The 22,086-nt window shown below is 39.2% G+C and overlaps 3 protein-coding genes across 3 annotated transcripts; 1 reads left to right on the top strand and 2 right to left on the bottom strand.

The window, feature by feature from the left end:
* LOC120477063 (uncharacterized) lies at positions 1 to 3,620 on the top strand. The gene is made up of 5 exons (XM_039668457.2): positions 1 to 15; positions 729 to 877; positions 1,049 to 1,142; positions 1,279 to 1,366; positions 2,199 to 3,620. The coding sequence occupies exons 2-5, from the start codon at positions 754 to 756 to the stop codon at positions 2,919 to 2,921; spliced, it is 1,029 nt and encodes a 342-aa protein (XP_039524391.1). The 5' UTR covers positions 1 to 15; positions 729 to 753; the 3' UTR covers positions 2,922 to 3,620.
* On the bottom strand, positions 3,255 to 16,699 carry epyc (epiphycan). Its single transcript, XM_089126804.1, has 10 exons — positions 16,536 to 16,699; positions 13,681 to 13,870; positions 8,621 to 8,837; positions 8,105 to 8,350; positions 6,733 to 7,479; positions 6,281 to 6,379; positions 5,709 to 5,867; positions 5,000 to 5,202; positions 4,645 to 4,740; positions 3,255 to 4,113 (listed from the first exon to the last, which is right to left on the bottom strand). Exons 2-10 carry the CDS (start codon positions 13,861 to 13,863, stop codon positions 3,943 to 3,945), a joined length of 2,121 nt encoding a protein of 706 aa, XP_088982930.1. The 5' UTR covers positions 13,864 to 13,870; positions 16,536 to 16,699; the 3' UTR covers positions 3,255 to 3,942.
* Positions 16,700 to 18,715: 2,016 nt separating this feature from the next.
* Positions 18,716 to 21,376, bottom strand: kera (keratocan). Its single transcript, XM_039667618.2, has 2 exons — positions 20,503 to 21,376; positions 18,716 to 20,328 (listed from the first exon to the last, which is right to left on the bottom strand). The coding sequence occupies exons 1-2, from the start codon at positions 21,362 to 21,364 to the stop codon at positions 20,165 to 20,167; spliced, it is 1,026 nt and encodes a 341-aa protein (XP_039523552.2). The 5' UTR covers positions 21,365 to 21,376; the 3' UTR covers positions 18,716 to 20,164.
* Between the last annotated feature and the right edge of the window lie 710 nt (positions 21,377 to 22,086).

Below are 22,086 nucleotides of genomic sequence, written 5' to 3'. Positions count from 1 at the left end.
CAACGGGTCCTCTTAGTGAGTATCGAGCTTATTGCGCCTTTTAGGTCGAATCTAATTTAACATTATGGGACATTTATTTAGACAATGAATGTGCAACATCAGATCTCGCCACTAGATTCGTTTTTTTTTTTTTATTGAATCTTATATCAAACATACAACAAGGCACATCACAACCATCTTTAGACAATCTTACAACATGAATTGAACATGGAGTATGCCATTGTAAAAGAAAAAAATAGCAATAAAAATAACTAAATAATAATAAAACAAAACAAATAAATAAAGAAGAAACCAAGAGACTCAGCAGTAGACACTAGGAAATAAGTTTGCATAAGTATTCACGAAAAATTAGGGCTTTTTTGTTTTGTTTTACAGCATTTCAGGGATTTCGCCACTAGATTATAGCTCGTGGCTCGTGCTGCTCATCAAGTAGACATGTCACGAGAGACCACGACATCCGAAACGAGATGCGTTCATGAATAACTTTATAAATGAACACATTGTGGTGCTTTAGTTAACAAGGGCCAACTGTACCTATGTTTCATAATCAATTTCACATTTTGAAGCTTTCTAGCGAACTAATTTACACATTTTTCCTAATCTCTATTTTTCCTGACATTTTACATTGAGATATCACAGTACTCCAGTAGGTGGCGGTATGTATCGACTCTGACCGCCGTGAATTAATAGCAGAAGGAATAAACGTAACCCTCCATTTTCTCTTCTAGTGCCCTTCGCTTGTGCACTAGCGCCATGAGTAGCGCACTTGATGACTCAAAGACAACAGACGCAAGTATGGACCACGAACTTTACACTGTACAGAGTCCCTCCGAGGACATTAAGGATGGCCCAGATCATGCAGAATTCATTTATAAGAGTGAGTAGCGATTAACTGTATGCATTTAAAGTCCCGTTGCATTTAATTAACTGTCCAATTTTAGCAGTTTAGCATTCAGTTGCCCACGTAAATTGGATGCTTGTATTATACAAATCACGTGTCTCACCGATATTAATATCTGCATGTGTCTTAATGTGTATGTGCATCAAGTGTCAAATGAAGAATTTGTTAGATTCGTGAAGTTGCGTGTGACCAACGACTCACTTTTCACTGGAAAGAGAAATTCTTCAACTCTGGCTTATAGGTAAAACAATATAACGTTATACACCAACACTATGCATAGCCATTCAAGTCTTTGCACCAAGAAATACGTATACATTACATGTTTATGCCAGCAGCCTGCAGCAATCAGTGAAATCTGCATTTGTAATCTGCTATAGGGCCATCTTGAAAGAGCTTGGTCTGCAAAGGGAAATTTCTGCCAGCCAGGCAAGGAGGAAATGGGAAAACCTAAAGATGAAGTATAAGGTATGCTTATGCCATGTTATGAGTGTTCTGTGCATTTTGGATATTGCTTAGAAGCTCACCATGAAGACACTTCAATCTTCAGACAATGCGACACAAACACATAAAATTCCCTAAATTACATTTAAATATTAAACAATGGAATGCCATTAAATTTAATGATGACAAACAATATATAATACATATCTAAAAAACGTATCTGAAATGTATGTAAATAGAATGAATGTATTTTATACCTAAACATAGCATTTAGTTCATTTTGTGTGTTACTTTAATTAATGACATTTTAATATTATACATCAGAATGTAGTTACATTTAAGAATGACAAATTATATATTTAGTAAAAAGTAAAAATCTCAATAAATATTTAAAATGTATGGTAGTAGCATGATACATACACACACATGACATTAAAGTTACACACAAAATAATCAAAATTACATTTGAATAAATATGAGGAGTTCAGATGCAAAAGCCTCTAAATGCCATTTGAAATTTTCTTCTTTAATGATGATTTTTTATCAAACTTGTATATTTAAGTTCAGTAATTTCACTTAAATAACAATTAATAGGTAATTATCATTGCCATTCAAGTGAAATTACTGAACTTAAATATACAAGCTTGATAAAAATCATCATTAAAGAAGAAAATTTCAAATGGCATTTAGTGGCTTTTGCATCTGAACTCTTCATATAAACATCAGAATGTCATTTATATGAAATGTATAAATTCATATTATATTTTTTTTATACACACAAGTAAACATACTAATCTGCATGATCTTGCCCTCTGTGCTCACAAACCTTTGTGTCCGTGTACCTTGTGTGCATCAGGAAATGAAGAATCCCCCACCTGGCGTCTCAGTGAACCCCACCAACTGGCCGTGGTTCTCCCTCATGGATGACGCCATGGAGGGTAGACTCGCGGGAAGCGAAGTCACCGTAGACACTTCTTCTGTGGGCGATGACAGCGAGTATCGGCCGAACAACACCACGCGCAGGAGGAGCAAGAGGGCGCGTGAGCCGAACAGAAGCGAGATCGAGCTGTTTGTCGAAGAGGATGACATGATGTCTGAGGAAATGGGGCGAGACAGGACAGATCTAGACCGAGACAGGGATGAGATGGAGCACGAGAGGGCCATTCTGGAGAGCGACAAAGCCGCTATTGAATACGAGCGGATGGTCCTGGAGCGGGAGAAGATGGTTTTAGACCGAGAAAGAGCAGGAGTGGAGCGAGAACTTGCAGCACTGGACCGAGACAGGGCCTCCCTAGAGAGAGAGAAAGCCGCTGTGGAGAGAGATAGGGCCTCTGTGGAGTACATCCGAGCTCAGCTGGAAAAGGAAAGAGCGATTCTTGACAGAGAAAGGGCAAAGCTTGAGCGAGAGCGCGCCTTCCTTGAGCAGCAACGTGGGGTGGAAAAGGTGGAGCAGCCGGCTAATCTGAACGACAATTCAGAAGGGACTGACACCTCTATCCCCTTAGTGTTGGAACCGGCCTCATTGGAGAGGAGGCAGAAATTCCTCAACCTGTTTGAAAAGCTCATTGAGAACTTCTAAAATAGGACTAGTTGTTCTGAACGGGACCCATTATGTAAATGTCATTATTTTTGTACACGTTCTTTTTGAAGTAAAACTGTTACCAGAAGTGGATTGTTCTGTGTTACAGTGATTGATTTATAGTATCTATTGTTTAAAAGAGCACTTTGAACGTCGGTTTTCTCTAAGCTAACAATGAAAACGTTACCTCTGTTTTGGAGAGGTCATCAGAAATCTTTATTCAGGTGTGATTATTTCCATACAAAACACACAATGCTGAGCTAATATTTACCCCCACCCTCCCCCCAATCATTTTTAAACCCCTCAGCAGCCAATACAACAGATTGAGATGTGATATACCAAAATATTGCAGTTCTTGTAGAAAAAAAAGACTCAGCTTACATATATTTAAATTACAGTACAGACTTTACAACAAATTCATTGATAGAATGCTTTTATTGCATTAGTCAAATTTACCTTTCAAGAAGTTCAGTGAGCACCAGCTTATGCTAATTATGATAAACATTTGTTAAATTCTATATGAATATTAACAATATTTAATTTACAAAACAAACATATTTAAACAATTTGGGCTGGCTATTGCAGCTAGCCCCGAACAGGCAACCAGTACAGCGAAGGTTTTTGTTGTGTTCAGATTTGCATTTGTAAATTAATGACATCTTGTTTTCCAGTATTTGATAAATAAAAAACTTTCAGTTATGCATGGATGTTTCTCTGTTTCTCTAAAACGTCATTAATCCAGATACGACTACAAATCTGCATTATGAAAAGTGTGTACTGTGTAAAAAGGTAGGAACACAAGCAGCGTAGAGTTGGAAGTGTCCACCAGAACTCCTGTGAGAGTGTAGGTTTATGTATTTATGCCAACCTCTTTTAAAGACAGCCATTCATATCCAAGTGTTTGCTTGAGCCCAAAGTTAAAAAAAAAAAAAAAAGAGAGAGAGGTACGCACAGAGGAGTTTTGATGCATGTGCATACGTGTGAGTTTTGCATGTGTGCGTTTGAGTGTGCATTTTCCGGCTTAAATAAGGGCACCAACAGGGATACGTGGCAAACATATGTAGGCCTGTGGGGTTCTGCTGAGGTTGATGGGATTACCGTCCAGGCGAACGTCCTCTAGAGCATTGCGGATGTAATTTAAATCATGTGGATTGCAGAAGGTGTCCTCGTGCATCATCTGGATATTGTTATTCTGAATGATAAAACGGAACATTTTAGATGTACATTATTGTATTTTTTATTTTATTTAATGTTTACATTTTGGGTGATAATTCATAATTTTACTATAGGAAAGATGTCCATATTAATTAAAGAGCATTTTGCGGATTACCTGAAAGATTGACTATAAATTGAATACTTGGTTTTGGTTATTATTTTCTCCTGATTTTTCTGATGTTCTCAAATAGCATAATTTCTAGTTTAAAAGGATACTCCACCCAAAAAAATGAAAATTCTGTCATCATTTACTCACCCTCAAGTTGTTGCAAACCTTTATGAGTGAACACAAAGGATGATATTTTAAAGAGCGATTGGAACCAAACATTTGTTTGGCACCATTGACTTCCATATCATTCTTCATTCTCATACAAATGATGATGGCAGAATTTTTTGGGTGGAGTATCCCTTTAAATTAGAATCTATACATAAATGTTACCATTTCAGTTAGGTGACAAGTGCCATAGATGTCCACAGTGTGGCGCTAGTGAGGTGGGAGTACAGGTACCTGTAGGTGCAGGGAGCGCAGACTGTCAGGCAAAGGAACTGGGATGTGGTCTATGTTGTTGTCAGTCAAGTAAAGGTAAAGTAGCCCTGGCATGTCCTGAAAACCAAAAACATGAGTTGAAGACAATCCTGTCAAACAAAATTAGCTAAGGTGCATTCAACACCTCTCGGTATGAGCAATAGCAGACCTTCCCATTGGGACCGGACCACCATCAGCTTTTCTACTGTCTGTTTTTTATGTAAGCTGTTCCCTATTGTAGGCTATAACAGGTTCAAGGAAAGCACAGCAAAGAAAGTGCTAATGGCTATGCTTTGTTAAACTTTTTTCACATTTTGACTCTTATTGCTTCTCTCACCTTGAAAGCTTCTCTCTGGATGCCAGTGCTGCCCAACTGGTTGTGACAGGCATCAATAAGAGACATAGAGGGTGGCAGAGCAGGAAGTTGTCTTATACTGTTTTCTCGTAATATCAACTCTTGCAGAGCAGGAAGGCCAAAGAAAGCATCATCATCAATCCTGGAAATGCTGTTGCTGGTCAGATCGATCCTCTTTAATTTATCTGTATGGCAAAAAAAAAGACAAAAAGCCATTCGGTAAAATTTATGACAACATCAAAGTTATATTTTAGCATTAAGCTAAATAAATCAAATGTTGTTAACGCTATTAAGATTTTTAGACAAACTGCTGTCCAAACTCTAGACCAAAAAAAAAAAATTTACTTCTGTACTGTGAAGCATTTTCAAATGAAACTATTCAACTAGAAAACTGTAGGGCGGGGCTTAATAGAGTGCCGAAGTTACGACGTCCCTCTGTAGGCCAAAACGCGGAAGTGAGTTAGCATTTTAGCACTACTGGTTCCGTAGAGATCTTATTTTTTGCGATTTTCCAAAAGTCTATGGGGAAAATGCATTGCTTTTCGACCGAGGGAACCCATGCGCCGCTAGCTTCCGAGTTGTCCTACAAAGTGACGTCATCACTTCGGCACTCTATATTATCATTTTTTGTCCATTTTGATTTCGTATTAACTTTAAAACAGTTTGGCTTTCCAATTAATGAAACACATACTCAAGTTGGCGAAGTCAGACTTGCTGATCCTGGCAATTTTATTGTAGCGGGCATAGAAATGAGTGGTTTCTTTGGCGAGGGGAGGAACACGGTCCAGCTTAAGGTCATCACAGTACACAGATCCGACCAGACAGGTGCACAGCATACAGGTAGCCATACCTTACCGCCAAACCAGCAGGTGATATTCAGAAGACAAACACATATTAAAACACAGAAGTAGCATATAGCAACAGCCTGATTGATAGACAAGTACACACTTTTGTATCAGACTGCAAAGCCACAAAGTCACATGAGAATGTGCTACATACAGTACATAAGGATCCTACTCTTGAAGAGCCACCTTAGTGCAGGATTTTAGCTCCGTCCTCGATTAAACACACCTGAACTAATCAAGGTCTTCAGGATCAAGCATGTTGGAGCTAAACTCTGCAGGAAGGTGGCCTTCTAGGAGCAGGATTGGACACTCCTACAGTATAATATATTACACAAATGAATAGTGATATGTAGGTATCTCTGGTAAACAACAGAACTTAATCAGTTAGCCTAACACTATATACAAGTGAAATACTGACCTGTTGTGTCTGTGTCAATATCAGGTAGTAACCCTGACCCTATATCACCCCTAGTCCCCTCCTGGGGAGTGGTCAAGGTTGTTAAGAGTATTTCCTCCACTTGTTAAACACAATAACATTAAGGTGTTAGAAGACAGATTAGCACATGAACAGATGAAAAATGGAACATGACAGTGAGCAATAATGACATTGAGAAGTTATAATGCATTATTATTGTTATAATGAACACACAGGTAACCAATATCAGCCGGTTACATGGGTTTCCCAGTGGGAATAACATTTGTAGAAAATGCTGGCATTGATGAGTGCAACAATAAGTTCAATAGTTGTCATATTTTTGGTTAATCTAGTCTAAACTATCCTTGATAAAAAAGATCCCTAACAACTGTCATATTTCCAAATCCATAAATCTAAGCCATAGAAGTGCAAGGTATTGATATCATTGTACTGACCTTTATATAGGTCAGGAATGGATATTTCAGTGGTGACGTCTGGGGCCTCAGTCACCCCAGACTCTCCTGACTCCAAAGAGATCACAGGCTCTCCAGTTTCCAGTTCAGGGATGCCAGACTCTTCAAACAATTCAATGGGCTCAAGCTTTTTAAAGACCTCAGGCACCCCAGAGATCCCAGGCCCTCCAGACACTTCAAGCACCCCAGAAATCCCAGGCTCTCCAGACACATCAGGCACCCCAGAGATCCCAGGCTCTCCAGACACATCAGGCACCCCAGAGATCCCAGGCTCTCCAGACACTTCAGGCACCCCAGAAATCCCAGGCTCTCCAGACACATCAGGCACACCAGAGGCTCCATTCTCTCCTGATACCTCTGGTACTCCAGAGGCCCCAGGCTCTCCTGACACCTCATGTAACCCAGACTCGCCTGACTCCTCAGGTACCCCAGAGGCCGAAGGCTCTCCTGAATCCTCAGGTACCCCAGATGCCCCAGATTCTCCTGACACCTCAGGTACTCCAGAGGCCCAAGGATCCCCTGACACCTCTGGTACCCCAGGTTCTCCTGAGACCTCAGGTACCCCAGATGCCCCAGATTCTCCAGACACCTCAGGTACTCCAGAGGCCAAAGGATCCCCTGACACCTCTGGTAACCCAGAGGCTCCAGACACCCAAGAGATCCCAGACTCCCCATAATCGCCAGAGGCTTCGTGTGGAAGGGTTTCAAGGATCGGGTGGAGCTCCTCCTCTTGTAAGAGACAAGGTGGGGTGGCAAAAAGGAAATTAGCCTCCTCAACAGCAGATGATAGATAACAGCATGGCAACAATGCTGGCAATGATAATGAGGTAGCCATTTTTGAATCAAGATTGTAACCAATACAAAAATATAAATGGTTGTGAATTCCAGATCATGGTTACTTGCTTTCAAATATTTAGGATATCCCTCCCCACTGCAGTCTAACGGGTATATACCATACATTGGACACCACCTCACCCAGATATAACAAAGAAATAAATACTATGTTGAAGTAATCAAGAACCCCCTTAAGCTTTACTTACAAAAAAGTGTGCAATAATTGTACCTTTAGGGGAACAACAGCTTCTCACAGTTTGAGTACCATTGAAGGGACATCTTTGTAACTTATTTACCCCTAAAATATTCACAGTAGGATACCTTAAGATTACATATTACTATTCTTAAAGTATTAATATGCACCTTTTATGCATAGATAAGGTACAAGGTTGCCAAAGGTACACAGGTTATACCTTAAAGGATACTACCCCAGTGACAACCTGTTGTGCCCTTAACGATTCTATTTTTGCACATTTATTTCTCACAGTATATCAAGTAAACCAAAGTCCTGAGTACTGACCTCCACCTGAGATCAATATTAAGTCTGAACCAGAAAGCTCAGAGACTCCAGAAACAAGGTCCCCTGACTCCACAGAACCTGAAATGTCACCAGAGGTCCCAGAACCTCCAGAGCCCAAAGGCTCTCCAGAACCAGAAGCTTTCTTATCGAGCAAGTCTCCAGAGGCTCCAGAGCCCAAGTCACCAGAACCCGAAATGTCCCCAGAAATCTGAAGGGTGTCAATGGGCGTCCGACGAAGCTCCTCCTCTTGTTCAAGACAAGGTTAGGTGTTAGAACAGTTGTTAGAATTAGAATTACACTTAGAACCATATGGACTGGTTCAGTAAAGACTATGAGTGATTTACTGGTTATGATGCACATAAAAAGCATAAGAATGATGCACATAAAAAGTTCAAGAATTATTAAAACTCATTTAACCAATCGGATTGCCAGTTAAATGGAACAACAGCATGAAATGGTTGGAAGGCTAGTCATGACTATTAGTTGTGTGTGCATTTATACATGCATGGTACAAACCTCCCTGAGCACTAGGGCCCATCAGAGTCCCTGACTCCCCAGAGCCTGATGGAATAAGCTGAGGCTGAATGGGTAATTCCTTATGTTCATTCTCCTCAACTGTCCTCCGTTCTTCTTGTTCTTCATGCTCCACATTCTCCCCCTCTTCTTCCTCTTCAAACGAGGCACCATTTGAAGGATCAATGTCCTCATCAGGGACCAAGGTGTCAATCTCTATCTGTAAGAAGAATTCAGGTCAGTATACTATACTCATTTTTGTCATATTACAAACCAAAACATGGCTTTTTCAAATGGCCCAACATGGCATCATGACTTTTGCGTAAACATACACGCCACTTTCGAGTCAAGTGGCGTGTTATCTCTACGCATTTTGAGCTATCCACGTGTATCCACGTCTATGCGTGTATGTCTATGCCATTAACGTCCGAGTGATTCCGCGTGTCTGTACACGCCGTCAAATGTCCGAGCGAAATGAAGCAAAATGCAGATCTACATCTGGGGAGTGATATTTGTTTCCTAGGATGGTAAGGGAACAGTCATAAATGCCATTAACCCCAGTGACGGTTAGGTTTAGGGAAGGGGTTGAGGTAAGTCATATATTTATATATATACAGTAATAACGTTAAAGGAGAACTCCGGCGCAAAATGAACCTTTGGTCTAATTACACATTGTTACCTAGTCAACCGTTATCTGAGATTTGTTTTCATGGTTGCCGAATGTAAATAGTTTTATCTCTAAAAACAGTTTAGCCTATAATGCTAGTATGTAGGGCATATAGAGTAATGACACTTGTTATTACCACTAACAAGGCTCAAAATAGCCCCACAGTAACACTGTAGCATAATAAGGGTCCCTACATTCAAACTGAAGCATTGAGAACTTTGTCAGTGTCCATATAGTTTAATAAGAAGATATTTTATACATACAGTCAACTTCGCAAATACAGGAAGAAGCCATCTTTGAAAAATAGTCTCTACCAGTCGATCTACGAACGCCGATCCAAGTGTGCTGGTGAGATGTGAATAAGGTGAGCGTGAACAGTACGCTACGTGTACATACTGTACTGAAGAGAAGAAAATGGTTCGTGTTTGTGTTTCTTCCGGAAACAACGGACCATATGAGATTCTGCACAGTTCAGCGCACTTGGATCGGCGTTCGTAGATCGACTGGTAGAGACTACTTTTCAAAGATGGCTTCTTCCTGTATTCGCGAAGTTGACTGTATGTATAAAATATCTTCTTAATAAACTGTATGGACACTGACAAAGTTCTCAATGCTTCGGTTTGAATGTAGGGACCCTTATTATGCTGTCGTGTTACTGTGGGGCTATTTTGAGCCTTGTTAGTGGTAATAACAAGCGATTTTTATTTGTCATTACTCTATGCCCTATTTACTAGCGTTATAGGCTAAACTGTTTTTAGAGATAAAACTATTTACATTCGGCAATCATGAAAACAAATCTCAGATAACGGTTGAGGTAACAATGTGTAATTAGACCAAAGGTTAATTTTGCGCCGGAGTTCTCCTTTAAGTCAACGGCATTCATAAACACGCTGAAAAGCGATTATGCGTGTTGATAGCACGGCAAAAATGAAAATACGAATTGGCGTGTCATACACACGCTACTTCATGAGATCAGTCTGAACGGCCAGTGATTTAAAGGACAGAAAGTGCTGTGTCAAAAAGAGTGCTGTAAAAGATAATTATCTCAATCTGTTAAGGTACCCAATACTGATCTTGTAGGGCCACCTTTTTGCAGAGTCTAGCTACAACTCAAATTAAACACAACTGATTATGCTAATCAAGGTCTTAAGGGGCTGAAGTCGGCATGACGTTGGCCCTCCATGAGCTGGATTGGACACCCTTTTGCTATACCGAAATGAGTTTTAAAACTGTGTACGGATGTCCCAATACAAACCATTTATACATTAGATTTCTGTGTCCTACTAAAGCATAAACTCTTGCAGATATTCGATTGTAAGAGAAACAATTCCAAGGTTCAGTAAAAGGTGTGAGTCAGGAAAAGGCTGTCCCTTTGAAAGAGTAATGGGCTTTTTACTGGGTATTGGACCTATTCAATCAAAGCATTCAAATTCACCCTCTTCCATACAATTGCTAATTGTTGTAAGGTGTGGGACAAATTACAGGTCATATTGATGTGCTGATTTTTAAAACCTATTCAAAATCTGCATATGAAGAGTTCAGATGCAAAAGCCTCTAAGTGCCATTTGAAATTTTCTTCTAGAATGATCATTTTTATCAAGCTTGTATATTTAAGTTAAGTGATTTCACTTAAATAGCAATGATAATTACCTATTAATTGTTATTTAAGTGAAATTACTGAACTTAAATATACAAGTTTGATAAAAATCATCATTTAAGAAGAAAATTTCAAATGGCATTTAGAGGCTTTTGCATCTGAACTCTTCATATGTTGTGATGTTGACCAGTTCTCTCTCTTTTTGTATTTGATTCCGCTACAATCCAGAGTGGGGAGCTGTGAAACCATTCACAGTCTCATCTGCAAACAGCTGCTATTCTCTAGAAATGGTCCTCGTGGAACCAAGACATAAATGGTAGCAGAAAATCCATATTTCTGCACATTTGTGCTGTATTAACTCCAGAGACGGCATTTGTCCCACAGCGTGGTCGACTTGAACATAAAATGAGATAAAAAAAAAAGCATAAAATGCATTACACTAATAATTCAGTGTGTGAAGACACATGGCCAAAACCTACTGATGATGAGAGCCTGTAAAACAATGTCTTAGAGAGGCCTTTCTTAGAATATGCTTGCTTTTCATACACCAAACTAGTCAAACATGCAATGCCAAAGGCTAAAAGTATGACTAAGCAACAACGTGTTCAGCAATAAACAGTGACATTAACTCATTTCAGATACCAGCATGCATGAAAGCTTTCTGGAACCACAACCAAAATCTTTTCTACGACAGGCATGCGACTCACAAGCTTGTGCTGACATTGATTGTTCTTTTCTGAAGCAATAAATAAAAGGGTAGACAAAAGATGATTTTTTTGAGGGAATTTATATTGTGTAAGAGTTTGAAAGTATTCAAAATCTTTCTGTTGGTGAAGTTTAGCAGTGTATTTGTTTTATCCTGTTATAGCTGTAAGGGGTCATTAGGTTCAACTGAAAGCTAATTAGATTTTTTCATCAGCTGGGAATGACCATGATGGTGAAATATAGGACAAAGTAATCATTTAATAGGCATGGATGTAACTACAATGCAAACTACGCATTATATGCCTTTTTAGAAACCTGTAAAACAGTCATGTGTATTAAGTTCGACTTTTAGAGCACAAGATTCACACAGCATCAGCAGCAACTTTTTGACAGCAACTTATGTGAGAGAGTAAAACACACATTTTATGTCCTTGTTAATACATTAATTCACACAGACAAAACCTACAAGCACTCTTACATGTATAAGTAACCTCAACTTAAAACTTTTACCCCAAGAGCCAAACTATACAGAAAGAGTCTTAAGATTCACTCAAGTTGTGCAAGCTACATTAAAAGTTTTACGAGCAATCTAAATCAACTACTGTTGTGAAACTGGGTGAATATCTGTTGTTTCTCATCATGTGAAAAGTTTTATTGTTTTTTTTAATGGTTATACAAAGTATGAAACTTTCATAATGTCCTGAAGAGCTGAAAACAAAAGCACCTTGCACAATGAAAATGTGTTGTAACTCACACGTGTGCTTTTGATTGTGGGTTTAGTTTAACTTCATAACATTAACATCAGGATCAAGTTAAGTTTTTTGGCTTCGATGTGATGCTTCTAAAAAAACATAATGGCTTGTGCCAGTCAAGCATAGTTTTAGCCTATCTTTCTTCCATGCTGAAGATGATAAACTGGTTGTTGTTTTCATCGTTATATCATATTTATTACTGAATACTTTACTTAATGTCGTTTGCAACTGCTTTATTGGCCAGAAATGTTGTAACATCCACATTTATTTTAATAAAACATGTAAAGATGGGTAAAATGAATACCAGACATTCGCAAATTCATGTTCATAACTAAAACTTCCCTTTAAAATAAAAATATTTTCTCTGTGGATGCAGATACAAAAGTAATTTTGAAAATGACAACCAAAAAGTGAGTAGGCATTAGCAAATTTAGATGCTCTGAGCAACTATTGATGATTTAAATGTACATCCAGAAAAAAAACGGCCACTTAAGTGAAATAATCTGTTACTAGTGTTGTACAACTATTGATTATGAGTGAACTTCAGTACTATAAAAATGCCAGTGTCTGCCTCTCATTCAACAAGGCTGTGCCAGTGGAAAATTCAGTTTCACGTTCAACAACATCTGCTTTGGCCATTATACAGATGATGTTGTGTAAGAGAAGTGTTATATTAAAGAAATAAATATAAATCAGTCTGACACACTGAACTTGGTTGCATCAATATGCCTCTGCACGAGTAGTTCTTAGTACAAGAGCAAAAAAACAATCTTTGAATGCAAATGTCACAAATTGAGTTTGCATCATAAAAAGGCAATTTACTGAAAATTATGGTTCGTATAAAGAAGACGGGACTAACATTAGTATGAACAGCCGAAAAGTCATCTGTAATCAGAGAGGATAAGTAAATACAGGCCAACATGCCCTCGATGACCGACCCTGAAGCACAGCAGCTGGGTTAAAACCAGTTTCTAAATGAAAATCATAAACCAAAGACTAACATAGCTGGATACGATTATCCCCAGGAACATTTGGACCAGCAGAGCAAATGAAAACTTGTCAAACACCCTGAAGCAAAACATTCCTGCATGACAATTAGAACTGAGTCCAATGCTTGAGCATTAGCCATCTCAACCGGCTGGAGGGAACTAATGAATATGCAAAGAGGGCATTCGTAATCAGGGTCCAGATATAAATTAGACTTGATACAAAACTAAGACTTGCTTGTTTGAAATGAAATGCAAAATAGGGTCAACCCAAAATCTCACTTATTGAGGTCAAAGACATGAGCATATTAACATGTCAGGATAATCATTTATGAAACCTTGAATCAGTCTCTTACCTGTGTTTCATCAATTTCATCGTAATACTCATAAAAATCGCCGCCCTCCTTATTCAGGTCTATATCCACGTTGTTGTTGTTGTCGTCATAGTTGTCTAGTTCTGCTTGTCGGGCGTATCTGGGGGGAGAGGCTGCCACCACACACAGGACCAGGAGTCCCCACGTCAACCTCAGCGTTACCATCTTCCTGCTACACAGAGTCAGATTGATTAATGTCTAGCGAGATCTTAAAATGCACATGTAGAGAAGCAGCAATAGAGAAGTAAACAGGAGACATGTCCATAGATATGACAATTTAGATTTCCAATCAGCAGTTACCTCTCTTGCATTTACAGTCTCTGCATAGTTTTTTCCCCCATAGGAATAAAGACAATTGAGCTTTGTAAGATTGGAGAAGTGTTCATTAAGAGGGTACAGACTGAAATAGAAGCCTCTAAAGTCTTTAGCTCACTTACAAGGGCCAAGAACCCACCACCTTACCCGGCGGCCATCTTGAATCCACTCAGTGACTGCTTTGTGTGTTGAAAGGTCAGAGGTGAGATACAGGTTTCTTTTTAAACAGAATTATGACACATATAGCATTTTTACACATTTTCACACACACAACAAAAACATAACACACATTGTGAACAAAAAATTTACCCATAACAGTTTTTTTTCTTTGAATAAAGGTTCTAAATGGTTCCCCTCATGGAAAAGAAGTATACTAATGGTACACTTGAATAAACTTCTTTTTCATCAGGGTCCATTAGGATGGGTAAATGATCTATCTCAAATTCATGCTTATGGGAAGACAATAAAACATGGTTATTTTCACATTGTTCAATTTCCAGCTAGTCATCAGCTTGCTCAGAGAGAATCTGCAGACCTTTTTTTTTACATCTTCCGTGCTGATTTTGGTCGAAAATTCTACAAGGTCCTATACAAGGTCCTATAGTATTTTTTTTTTTAAAAACAGTGACCAAAACTCTAAAATTTTAATGGTGTCTATGATAAAGATTTGTGAAATATTTAATAACTGAAGTATTATCAGTTCTCAAATACTTTCTCGTTCTCATTTTCTTAATCTCAATCCCACATGCATTGCATGGTATTCTTTCTCATAATATAGTTTAATATAACCTATAATGTTAGTTTTTATGTTTTGTCCAACAGTAGATGTATATATATATATATATATATGAAGAGTTCAGATGCAAAAGCCTCTAAATGCCATTTGAAATTTTCTTCTAGAATGATGATTTTTATCAAGCTTGTATATTTAAGTTCAGTGATTTCACTTAAATGGCAATGATAATTACCTATTAATTGTTATTTAAGTGAAATTACTGAACTTAAATATACAAGTTTGATAAAAATCATCATTAAAGAAGAAAATTTCAAATGGCATTTAGAGGCTTTTGCATCTGAACTCTTCATATATATATATTGAATGATAAGAGGCTCAGAGGAAAGCAATGACCAACTGGAGTGGAAAGGTGCACTTGATGGGCAGAACTAGTTCTGGTCCTCAGGGTGAGACGGAGAGAACGAAGCAAGAGAGAGAAAGAGAGGGAGAACCTTACAGAGCCCCTTTATGAGTGTCTGACTCTACACTCAAGTTCGAAATTCCACCGAGGTTTGTGGACAGCATGGCAGTGAGTTACTATCTCTCTCTCTCTCTCTCTCTCATGCACACACATCCACGTAACTCAGTAAAAGGCTATTTTGGGGCATAGCTGCTCTCTAGAAACCGCTGCATTTTTAAACATATATCAGTTCCCTGTGGGCTTCTGACAGCCAATCAACACTTGCCATCATTTCATGAATAGATATTAAATATTAGCAATATCGAATAAAGACAAAAATTAGTTCCGTATGTAACTATGAAAAAAACCCTCTCTCATTAAAGCTGTAGTGTACCAATGCCTGACAGCTTCAACAGGGAAATGCTGAAAGAGGGACTATACTGAACACAGAGCTCGGCTTTTACACACTCCTGGCAGTGTTTGCAGTGTGTACACCTTGTGCGAGTGTGTGTGTGTTAGAACTAACTATCTCAATGTTGTTTTTGGCTCTGCCCAACAGCAGTCATTGATTCTACTATTTCTTCTTCTAGTGGTGCAGCCAATATCGGCAAATGTATTACTTTTTATCTTCCAATAAGTCAAAATGCAAAAATATACAAACTCTGTAGCTTAACTAAACACATTTTAGAGACATATCTTATCTGTTTAGTAACCCTGGCAATTTCCGTTATAACTTATCAAACTTGAAGATTTAAAACAGGAAGTTTCTGTAATACGGCCTTTGACCTTAAACAATGTATAACACATCAAAAGTCTGTAACTTTATTTACAGCTCTTCATCACATTTTCTGCAAATACTTTTAGATTTGTAAAGCTTCACAAGATCAACTATCCTCTTAAAACCAAGCAGAAACAATCATCACACCAGAAATGAACCCCAAAAAAACAAGGAATGGAAAACTGAGCAATTTAACAGAACACAAATGACTTAAGTCTGGTTTGCCAGATTTAAGTTTTTTAAATCACTGTCAATATTATAAGAACATTCATGGAGGATAGAAGTATTATACCATCAAGCCAGCAATCCAAGTCTCAGTAAAGTCGGTTGTGTGTATTTTAATTTTTGTGACTGCGCAAATGTGCATTATTACAAGAATTACAAATAGATTTTCAATAAAGCCAGTCATATACGAGACAAAAAATCAATAAGAATCAATGAAAGGCTCAGTAGAGTCACAAGTGCCAAGTACCACTGAGGCTCAGAAGCAGAAGGGGAAGCCCTTGTGTCCGATCCCCGCTCTAAAGCACAGCACCAGCATTAAGACGAACACACAGAAGAACCCTTACCTCTTTCTCCTCCTTTCCCAAATGGCCCTGTTCTTCAGATCGGACAGGCAGAGGGTTGGTGGGCCTGGCCAATGGCAACAGGTCACTCACAGTGAGAATGTGAGTGTATGTGGATGCTTCTGGGTATGTGACGCACACACTCGCAGACCTGTGTGCCCTACCTACCTGTGTGTGTGAAGGTAAGAAATGAGACTGAGAAAAGGGAGAAATTGAGTTTTGGTCACATCTACAGCAGCGCCCACCCCATACCACACTGCAACACACACACACTGAACTGACACACATTTTGCATGCTGACAGACCCCCAACTGCGAAAATCCTTTAATCCCTTACAACCAACTTTCTTTTTTGTTTCCCAAAGAGACACATAAGTTATTCAGTCCTAACTATGAGATATTTGTCTTCCTTTTCCTGAGGTGAGCGCGATCTGCAGGGCCCCAGCTCACAATGGGCCCTCTGTAAGGCTCCTCTGCTAAGAAGAGTAAAGGCCTCCATTCTGCTCTGCGCCAGGGCTCGTGATAAAACTCAGACCTCTGCTTACTACCTAGATGCATCACACTGCAGAAAACCTGCTAATGGCTCTTTCAGACAGCACGATTTTCAAAGTAGTCAGGTCGCTGCTCTTTTCACACTGCATGACTATCTTGGCCAGCATTCAGTCGCTGCTGTGTTCACACTGGACGATGGATCGGCGACAGAAGGTTTCACACTGCATGACTTTAGAAAAATCGCCGACAGACTCTGTCTAGCACGCTGCACGCAAACTACATTTCACAACAAACACGCGTGAGATATGAAAAGGAAACAACGCGCGACACCACACGTGCAAGACCGGAGTTCTCACGTGAGACTTTTTTTTTCGACCCGGTTGTGGTACAGCTGGTGAAACAGACACGAGTGCTCCTGCCAAATTTCTACTAATTTTTCTTCCATTTATTGTGTCCAAATAGACCGAGAAGAAGCTTTTTTTGTTGAAACAATGCCATATCATGTTGATATGTGATCTATAACTCCTCCCCGAACTCCCTGCTGCTCTGTATCTTGCTCTCTCACTGGCTGCCGGTGATCGCCGATGTAGTTTTCAGTCAAAACACTTTTCACACAGCAGGATTTTGAATCGCCGACAGGTCCAGATATTTAGCATGCCAAATATCTCACGGGCGTCGGCGACTCGTCGGTGATTCTCTCAGTTCGCGTCTTTGTTCATTCACACTGCGTGATTGTCACTCGCGTGAACGAGCGCCGATTTGCCTGTGATTTCGGGCATTTGTCGGCGATTTTTCAAAACCTGTCGGCGAGCCAAAATCGTGGCTAAAATCATGCAGTCTGAACTCGGCATAACCTATTAGGAAGTGGCATACAAGTGCCTCGGTAATCATATTTCTGCTGAGTCACATGAAATAAAAATCCAGTATTAGTCCGTTAAGGCCTAGAGCTGTCAAGCAACAACAAATGGCACATACCGCATCTCGCTTTGTTTGATTAGTTGTGATGTTTAACGGGTGGGCAAACATATCAACTATTTGCAGCCTGTTTTAGTTGAGATGTGCTTAGTTGAATTATACGGCATGCACCAGTAGCCATGCAAACCCACTGAGCAGCGCCAAGCAAATCCATTTACTCGCACGATCAATTTGAGCAGCACAGGCCTGCACTGTGTAGTGGGGGATTTAATGTAACACAGTCAGTTATGTCTAAAGTCAACGTAACTGATGCGACCATTAGGTCTGCAGTATAAATGCAGCCATTGTTTCATATACTGTGCACTCACGTTTGCTCTTCCTCTCTGTCATACATGTATAAATATTTAAAAGAAAGAGTTCCAATTTTTTGTGCTACGTTTGTAACAGCAAATCTCTTGAATTATAAATATGTGCTAAGTTCTCACACGCCATATTCTCATGAGAAGTTTCGCAATTCATCTGAAAATCTTATTAAACGAACCATCTTCAAAAAATGGAATTGCTAACACTAAATGTTTAGCAAAAGCTAAAATTGTGAGCTTTTTAAAATAGATCACACACAAGTTACAAGTCTAAACACAAGTTAGAATATATATATATATATATATATATATATAGCCTGACTGGCTGATCTGCTTGATTTGGAACATTCAGGTCACATCTTTTTATGTGTACATGAATATAGAATGAATCAGTGCAGAGACAATGCTGGACCATTAAAACCAGTTTAATCGGGAACATCAAACAAAAGTTATCTCATCTTAGATTTTCCCTTTTGTCAATCCTAATTCCTGTCATTTTTCTGCAAAGAATAATAAATGAAAACGTGAAAAATAATTGTCACATTTGTGCGTTAAAAAATTATATTCACATTATTTTATACCCTAGAGGAAAATAAATCTTAAAAATCAAGAAGGTTCACTGAAGTACCATTGTCACATGCTAAATTTAAATATTCAGTATGTAACACTACAATTAATGACAGTGAATAAATCTATAAAATGTGCTCAATCTATAGAATGAATGTCACACAAAATATTGATTGAATATTAAAATATTGATTGTACAAATATGTAAAGAAATTTTTAAAAAGTAGTAGTAAACTTATATCAGTACATGTCAATCACTACAACAGAGGCATTTCTCTAATCTCTCTAATGTAAAACTTGTGTTGGTACTGTTACTGAGAGTTACCATGCATTCAATAAAATACAATAAAACACCGCTAAGTACTAAGTTCACTACCAGAAAATTTGGCTCCATAATTAGACCACAACTCTTCTGTCCAAAAACACCCCAGAATTGTGTGGTGAGGTAAAAGTGTTTGGGTAATGGTACACCTACTAAGATCGATTTGTTTGAAATAAAAAATAAAAAAAAATTCTGCACATGATGGGGAAATTACATTACATGCAAATGAGGACAATTATATTTAGGAGCTTAGCCTGCTAATTTCCCATATGCATGGAATTAAGGAAGGCACAGTGGTTTTCTAATACAGCCATGAGAAACTATTCACAAATGCATATATGAACCATCACTCTTAGAAGAAAAGGTTCTATATAGAACCTTAAAAGATTCTATCACCGCTATGTATTTGGAACCCCTAAAAGGTTATAGAACCCTGGGGTTCCGTACTTGGCCAATAGAACCTTTTACCAAAAAACATGGTTCTTTATAGAACCATTTTGGAGTTCCATATATGAAGCGGGGGATGGAACCATTTCTGGTTCTAAATAGAACCATTTCTTCTAAGAGTGATGGATATCAACCCTGCTGAAAAGATCATAACAGCAGACCCCCAGAATATCTCACATTTTGGATACTGGTATCCCCACCCAGCTTTTTAACTAGCTTTACTAGATGTGCTTTCTTGGCCAAAAGCTCCATCAGAAAGATCATGCTAGTAAAACAGTTTTATCAGCTTAGTTTCACTTACCCACTAGCAAGACCAGCACTAGTTCAGTACAAACAAGCATAAGTCAATCTGGACCAGCATGGACATTCATTCCAATCCTGGCTTTTCAGCAGTGTGCAGTTTTCAACATTTTACCGACTTTCCCAAAAGATAGTCCTTTATTGGACCATTTTCAAGTGTTTTAGTTTACATGCATTTTCATTTCTGGTAGATGAAATGGACAGGAGTATCTAGATGGTCTTGCACCTTCATATGACAATAGCCCTGAGGAGACGGAAACACATCATCAGCTCTCGTGGAATGGGGGGTTTGATCTCATTACCATCAAGGCGAAGGTAACGGAGACGTGGGCTGTTGTCCCCAAGGTAATCATCAAGTGCATCAGGTGGACAGATGTCAGAGCTATTCACGCCTATGAAAATGACAGGAAATATAGATTACTGATAAAGTCACAAACATGCTGGTACAATACAATTAAGTGTGCATCCAAACTCCAAAAGCAAAAGGATGAATTGTGGTACTTTTTAGACTTGTCTGTATAAACTAATTCCTAAATGTTTCCGAAAAAACAATGTAATGGACTTACTCTTGATCTTATTGTGATCCAGATGCAGGTGCTCCAGGCCAGAAGAGATAACGGGTACTTCTGTGAGCTGGTTGTGAGAAAGCTGTAGATCCAGGATGCTGGAAAAGTTAAACACGTTTTTTGGGATACCTCCATTAGCCAGCTTATTGCGGTTGAGCCTGAGAGACGCCACTTTCGGAAGTCCCTTGAAGTACTCAACTGGAATCCTCTCAATGTTGTTGCCATCCAAAAAGATCTGTGTAGTTGTGGGTGGTAGGCCGAGGGGCATGCTGTTGAGATGATTCTTTGCTAAATTAATCTGGATCAAGTTGTTGAGGCCTTTCAGACTGACCTCAGTCACTGCATCATCCTGAAGCTTGTTGCTTTGCAGATCCAGCAAGGTTAGATGGTCCATCCCAGAGAAGACACCGGCTGGGATCTTTGAGATTCTGTTTCGGGACAGCCGTAACTGCTCTAATTTGACAGGCAGAGGAGATGGAATGGAAGTCAGCAAGTTGTCTTCCATGTAGAGGTGTACAAGGTTAGACATAGCCTTCAGAGCATCAACCTCCAAGCCTTCACTTGTGATTTTGTTGCGGTTGAGATTGATCCACCTTAGCTGTGTGGCATTGCGCAGAGCATCGGTTGAGAGGCCATCGATGAGATTGTTCTGGAGGTACAGGTACCAGGTATAGGGAGGGATGGCAGGAATGCGTTTCAGACCCTTGTTGTCACAGTAGACAGCGTTAGGGAAGCTTGGAGGGCAGCGGCACTCTTTAGGACATGCCTGGAGCTGAGAGATCATATGCTCGTAGGGAACTTCATCAGACCGGACTTGGCTGGCCAGAAGTAGGGCTACAAATGCAAACATGAGCGACTCCATGGTGAGGTTTAACCTGGAAAAACATAGAGACAGAAAAGAAGTAGCAAAATTAGCTTTTAACAATATTAAAACTATAACTCTAGATACAATTAGACACTTAATTTTAGTACTAAACAGGACAGTCACTAAAGTTCACAGGACTTGGTACAAAAATTTGTATGGGTTTCTCCCTTCAATGAGTTGGCCCACTTGTCACAAGGTCTGGAAAAAAAATCCTAGCTGTCCACCCTACAACTACCTCAGGTTCTCTCTAAGTGGATAAACTCATTGACAAAAAATTAGGAACATCCTCTAGTTAAGATAATCATTCCCTGTGTCTTCATCTTTTAAGTAGTAATCCTCTTAAACTCAGAATATGCTGCCAGGTCAGCCTTAATTGACTTAACCCTGGTGTACTCCTCTCCATTCAAAAGACAGTTACCTCTTGGACAGTGGCAAACATAAGGCTTCAGGTATGTGCATGTCTGACTACTTCTAAAAAGAACAAGGTATAACAATCATGGCAATTTGACAACACCTGGCCCTCCACATTAGGCATCCATTGGCCAGCTTCAATTTGTTGTATTCCCATTTGACCTTTCAAATGCACGTTTGAGCTTCATCTAACGTGTATGTGCCCTGATTCTCACAATCAATTATTATGGTTTTCCCTCAAAAGTTTCTTTGCTGACATCCACATTTTTCTGTTGGCGTAAACTTATCCTGTAAGGATAAAAGAAACA

Source organism: Pimephales promelas, chromosome 24, assembly GCF_988280905.1.
Source record: "Pimephales promelas chromosome 24, fPimPro1.hap1.1, whole genome shotgun sequence".
Taxonomy (NCBI): domain Eukaryota; kingdom Metazoa; phylum Chordata; class Actinopteri; order Cypriniformes; family Leuciscidae; genus Pimephales; species Pimephales promelas.
This window is presented reverse-complemented; position numbering and strand designations above follow the sequence as displayed.

Coding starts and splice junctions, on each gene's coding strand:
- epyc (XM_089126804.1), bottom strand. CDS start 13,863: ATGGTAACGCTGAGGTTGACGTGGGGACTCCTGGTCCTGTGTGTGGTG. Junction 8,838..13,680: donor ATGAAATTGATGAAACACAG/GTAAGAGACTGA, acceptor TTCTTCTTACAG/ATAGAGATTGACACCTTGGT. Junction 4,114..4,644: donor TGCGCTCCCTGCACCTACAG/GTACCTGTACTC, acceptor TTTATCATTCAG/AATAACAATATCCAGATGAT.
- kera (XM_039667618.2), bottom strand. CDS start 21,364: ATGGAGTCGCTCATGTTTGCATTTGTAGCCCTACTTCTGGCCAGCCAA. Junction 20,329..20,502: donor GGATCACAATAAGATCAAGA/GTAAGTCCATTA, acceptor TCATTTTCATAG/GCGTGAATAGCTCTGACATC.
- LOC120477063 (XM_039668457.2), top strand. CDS start 754: ATGAGTAGCGCACTTGATGACTCAAAGACAACAGACGCAAGTATGGAC. Junction 878..1,048: donor TGCAGAATTCATTTATAAGA/GTGAGTAGCGAT, acceptor ATGTGCATCAAG/TGTCAAATGAAGAATTTGTT. Junction 1,143..1,278: donor TCTTCAACTCTGGCTTATAG/GTAAAACAATAT, acceptor AATCTGCTATAG/GGCCATCTTGAAAGAGCTTG.